Source organism: Acanthisitta chloris, unplaced genomic scaffold, assembly GCF_000695815.1.
Source record: "Acanthisitta chloris isolate BGI_N310 unplaced genomic scaffold, ASM69581v1 scaffold44823, whole genome shotgun sequence".
NCBI classification, from domain to species: Eukaryota; Metazoa; Chordata; class Aves; order Passeriformes; family Acanthisittidae; genus Acanthisitta; species Acanthisitta chloris.
Window position 1 is genome coordinate 9,773 of NW_008665090.1, and position 5,206 is coordinate 14,978.

Consider the following 5,206-nt stretch of genomic DNA (forward strand, 5'->3'; position numbering starts at 1 on the left):
TTAAAAAAAAGTTTTTTCCAAGGACAAGAAGGCAGACCATTCCGTCACTTACTAATTTCTCCAAGAAAGTCACTGCATTTTAAATGCAACTCCATAAAAGTACAACGTACGTAATTAACATGTATCCTCTGAGTATGGCCTCTAAGGAAAGCACAAAAACATCAAGTCTGCATCTAGAAACACTGATTTAGAATTAAACAGGTAATTAAATAAAGGTTTCTTGCACTTGGATGGTTTGCTTACCTCTGGGGGGGAATATAAGGAGCAGATACTGTTGGCATAACTGTACAGGGTTCAACCACTGTTTTCTTGGCTTTTTTTGTCTTTTTTCTGACTTTTGATGTAGACCTAGCAGTTCTGACTGATCCCTCCTTTCTACAAACACCATTTTTGATTTCAGCTTCTCCATAAATATTCAGAGGTCTCCGTGTGCAGCCTGGTGGAGTATGTACATCGCAATAGGCAGTCTTTTTCACAGAGAACGTTGTTCCACTGCCAGTTAGTTCTTTCACAGGTTCCATTTTCATATACAGACCTGCCTTTTGAGCACAGGTCACATGGAATGCAGTATAGCAGTTTGCTTTGTGGCACTGGATGCAGGCACCAACACCTTTCTGTTTACAGAGGTAGCATGTTAACTTCCATCTGGCTGGGGGAATGTTCCTGACACCATCAATTGGCTCAATAAAAACTGTATTGGCAAATCCAACTTCTGGAATCCACAAAGCACACACCACGTGTCCCCAACGATCATCATCAGTCTTTTTAAAGGCACCTCCCTTGTTTGGGCACAGCACACAGTCTACAGGCCGAGAGCGGGACTGCAAACAGTGTCTGCAGAGCCACTGGCCCTCAGGTATATATGGCACCCCATAGCATTCCTGATGTACTGCTAAGTTACACATATCACAAAACAGGATTACATTGCTGTTCTGACATTCACCATCCATGCATATACAACACACTGCATCTTCATCAATTAAAGACTGATGATCACCCTGCTTTTGGTTCTCACAATAAGACTCTTTTTCAAACCTATCCATAAGGAATTCAAACATATTCTGCGAAACAACTGACACTCCATCACTTTTTCGTTTATCATTTATCAATTCTAACCACGCATAGTCTTCTTCATCCATGTCATACTCGACTTCATTATCAAGTTCTTCTGCCGATTTCTCAATGAATTTGTAATAAACTGGAGGTCGCCGAGGAGCCGAAGGGGGACTGTATTCAACAATCCGTACTTTTGGTTCTGGAAGAGGAGCTGTTGTAGGAGATACACCATGTGAGCTCGGAAGCGCTTCATTTTTCTTTTTCACCTTGTTATTTTTATGCCGCTTGCTTCTTAGACAAACGGGCGGCCTTTCACTGTTTTCTTTATTGCTGTTGCATTCACTCATTTCCTGGGCAGTAAGATCATCTTCCAATATAATCTCTAAAGGATCAAAGATACTGATCCTATGCAGGCGACCTTCGATTTCTATTTCAACCATCCTTTGAGCTTGAGCGTATGTCAAGGTTTCTCGCGTGGGAGAGTGCTTAATACTGCATGGGGAAGAAGAATGCCTTGCTGCCGATACTCGATGGCATCTTCCTTTTCTCCTCATTTGGTAATGTTTACCTACAATTAGAGCAATAGTTAATATTATGAACTCCTGACAATCATATTAAAACGTTAGTTTTTTACCAAGAGCAAGGAAGAAACCCCTTTCAGTTCTATAGCCCCCAGCCTATCCGCTCAGCTGAAAAGAAACAAAACCCAAGAGCCTCTCACCTTTCCTTCCCAAGACTGTTCACAGCTACAAATGTAACCTAATGATCCATAGATCTAAACAAAAGCTGCCCTGAGTGAACACAGCTACACAAAATCCTTGCCACAAGCATCCTACAGGAAAGGTCACTCCATGAGAACAGAAACATCTCAGAAGGGCCACAAAGAAAACTGCAATTGTTACTATGTAAGAAAACCTTTAAGAGAGTATTTCCTAATACCTTAAGGGTGCCTGCAGTTTGAAATTGTTTTCAACAGCTACAGATTACTTTCTCCAGATCTCCCTTCAAAAGAACTAACTAACTGCGAAAGAAAAGTTTTCCTGATTTTTTTCCAGTGCAATTTCAAAGTCGCATTATCAACTCAATTACTACAGCTATACTGAGAGCTGGAAAAACATGCATACTCCCCAATTATGCAAGTATGCAGTTTGGCAGCCCTTTACTTATTTTACTTTTCTCAATCCTTAGTGAGCCTATTACCCCTTACAAAATGACAAGAACATAATTGCAGTGCCCAATACGGTGCAGTATGGACTGCAACTTGGAAATATTCCACCAAGTAGATTTGATTTAGAGCCAAAACACGCTCCCTTCTTTTAAGCATGCATGTACACACAACCCTTCTTCCTCAACAGATTCTTCAGGAGCTGTTCTCTGATGGCAATAGATAAAAATCCCTCTGTCTTCAAATCCAGTCCCAAGCTCTTTAACACAGTTTCGAAGTTTATCACCTACTGCAAGAAGATCACATACCATACAGGATGACAGCTTCTACCCTCTGCACCCCCCCCAGCCCCATGACTAGGACAAGCATGCATTTTGGTGACAAAATTTCCACATTAAAAGCTTCCATACTTATGCTTTTGCCATCTTCACACTGGGTGGGGTATTGCTACTACGACAGCTGAAAGTACTAGAAACCTGACCGATAAGGTCAAGTTTAAAATTCTATCCTCCTCTTTCCTTCTTCTCAATAAATCATTAATAAATAGTATCATTCAACCTCAGCTACAGAAAAAAACCCCAAACAACAAAACTTGATCTTTAATCACTGTCTCAAAGTATTAATAGGGCCTCACCATTTCAACTCTGCACTTAAGAGTCAGTGCTGTGCATTAGTTAAAGTAACAAGTGTTAGTACGTATTGCCAGAACAGCAGAGAAATAAGAGGCCAAAACACAGTTACTGTTAAAGATTAGTATATCTATTTCAGGAAGAAAATAGAAAGCACTGGAAGAACTACATTAACTCCTCCATGCTGCCTGCCTTTTGCTTAGTGTGTGATGCCAACCTCTAAGGTGCCCCCCCAGAGTACTGACAGAACTCCTTCTAAAGGAAGACTAAACCATTTAAACAGCTAAGCCCAAGACTAGTTCCTGAGAGGATCTGATCTATCTGCTCTCACAAACTGACCTCGCTTTCCCAGTCTAAGCTGCTTTTATTATTCATGCGAGAATTGTGTCGCTCACAGATCCGACTTCTACACAAATAATTCTTAACTCTTATTACCTGTTTTTGTAGCATAAAGCCAGGCAACAGTGCTTAATCATGACAGATATCTGATCTGCTCTATGTAAACCACAGATGAATATAAAAGGCTCCACACCTCACCAAACAAGTTTGGAGGAAATATTTTATAATTAAATCCTGTAAAACAGCACAGGATTCATCACACTGATTTCTTAACTGCAGAAAAGTTTAAATCACTAATCCTGCTGCTATAGAAGGTCCAATAACTAAAACCAAAACCATACTGATAATTCAACTAAAATTAAAAGTTAGCTTCCTGTTTCAATACAGACTTTATAATTCAGAGGCCAAAGATAACATGATGACCCTGACTTCTGTTTATTACTGTGAACAAACAATGATGGATTCTTCAGCTAAAACACTGGTGTGTCAATGTACAGCAACTTACTAAGGATCAGAATTGATTCATTTTATGTGGCTTTTTCTTTAATCTGTCTTTAATCTACTTGCCAATCAAGAAAAATACATAATTTGCATCATGTTTACCTCATATAATTGCATTTCAATTCTGCCTAGATGTAAGAATCTGGTTTGGTACTTTTAAAACCCCTTCCTACATCTTAGCTGGTTGTGTATCTGTTCCTAGTGGTTCCTGAGGAGAGACTGTTTTGAAAGAGATACTGAGGAAGGGATGAGAGGTGACCTTCCCAAATCAAAAACACGGCTAACTTGTCCACACTACTTATCTTAGCCCAGTACCACAGAAAAACACAATAATGCTACTTTTCCAAGCTCTCCATCCCCCTCTGTTCACGAGATTCTTAAGCACAGCTTTAAACAGACACTAAGAACAGGAAGAAAATACTCAACAGCACAAGTGTTCCTGCTTAAACATTTAGGACTGCTGCTGCACAAGTCAAATGAGCTGCATGAACCAGAACAACAAAAAATTATCCAGCTAACATCTAAGCATCTTCACTGTAATACTTAACAGGAAATACAGCTGAATTAGGAATCAAATTACAGCCCCAGTTAAACATAGAATAGATACTCTACAAACACAATGCAATGCACTCAGAATTGAAACCGGTAGCACTCTGGCCAAATTTCACGCAAATTAAGGATAAATAACTTAAATACCCCGAAATCAAAGCAGTGTTTTGTTTCTAAAAACTCTTGTTTGCAAATGTTCCAGAAATACTCTGAACGAGACCAGATTTCTGCACAACAAATTCACGACTGGTAACTGGTTTGCTTTTATTAGGTAATTATCAGGTACCTTTCTCCTGCCCCCTCCCATTACCCTGTAGATTGGTAGGAATGAGGACCATGGATCCAAACTTTGAAAAACAGTAAACTAAGGCAAGTTTCCATTCCGTATTAACAAAGACACTGCACTAACCGCAAATGAAATTATTTTAATGCACTTCTGTTAGCCCTTTTTTGCCTCTCCCAACGACTCAAAGACTGCAGGATATAAACCCGGGAAGTTATCCATAGCTTTCCTCTCAGAATTATATCAACTACTTCGGAAGAAAGCCACCAGCACACGTTTTCCCTCAGGTTCAACAAAAGTACATGGACACAGCTGTTCATGGGGAACACGCGGAATAAGGGGGGGAAAAAACCAGAAAGAACAGCAACAAAAAAAAAGACATGTATCAAGGCAGAGGATAGCTAAAACCAACGGGGAAAGTACGACAACCGTATACTTTTGGATTACAATCGCTGTACTAGCCACCTTCCTCCTCTTCAAATAAATTGCCTTTGGTCCCTGGATCCCCTCTCAATGGAAGAAGGAATTCCATTCTCAATGGGCACTTTCATGCAGACCATTAGAAAGAGAAAGACACAGGAAGGCCCTTTAGTCCTAGACAATAAGGGAGGGTAAGCAAACAGCGCTCACACGCCTGCGGGGCGGACACCGGCGGCGCAGCGGGAGCAAGGCTCGGACCCCCTC

The 5,206-nt window shown here is 40.5% G+C and overlaps 1 protein-coding gene across 1 annotated transcript; it reads right to left on the reverse strand.

The window, feature by feature from the left end:
- Positions 1–239: 239 nt before the first annotated feature.
- LOC103799281 (bromodomain-containing protein 1) lies at positions 240–1,627 on the reverse strand. Its single transcript, XM_009071589.1, has one exon. The coding sequence runs from the start codon at positions 1,608–1,610 to the stop codon at positions 240–242; it is 1,371 nt and encodes a 456-aa protein (XP_009069837.1). The 5' UTR covers positions 1,611–1,627.
- Between the last annotated feature and the right edge of the window lie 3,579 nt (positions 1,628–5,206).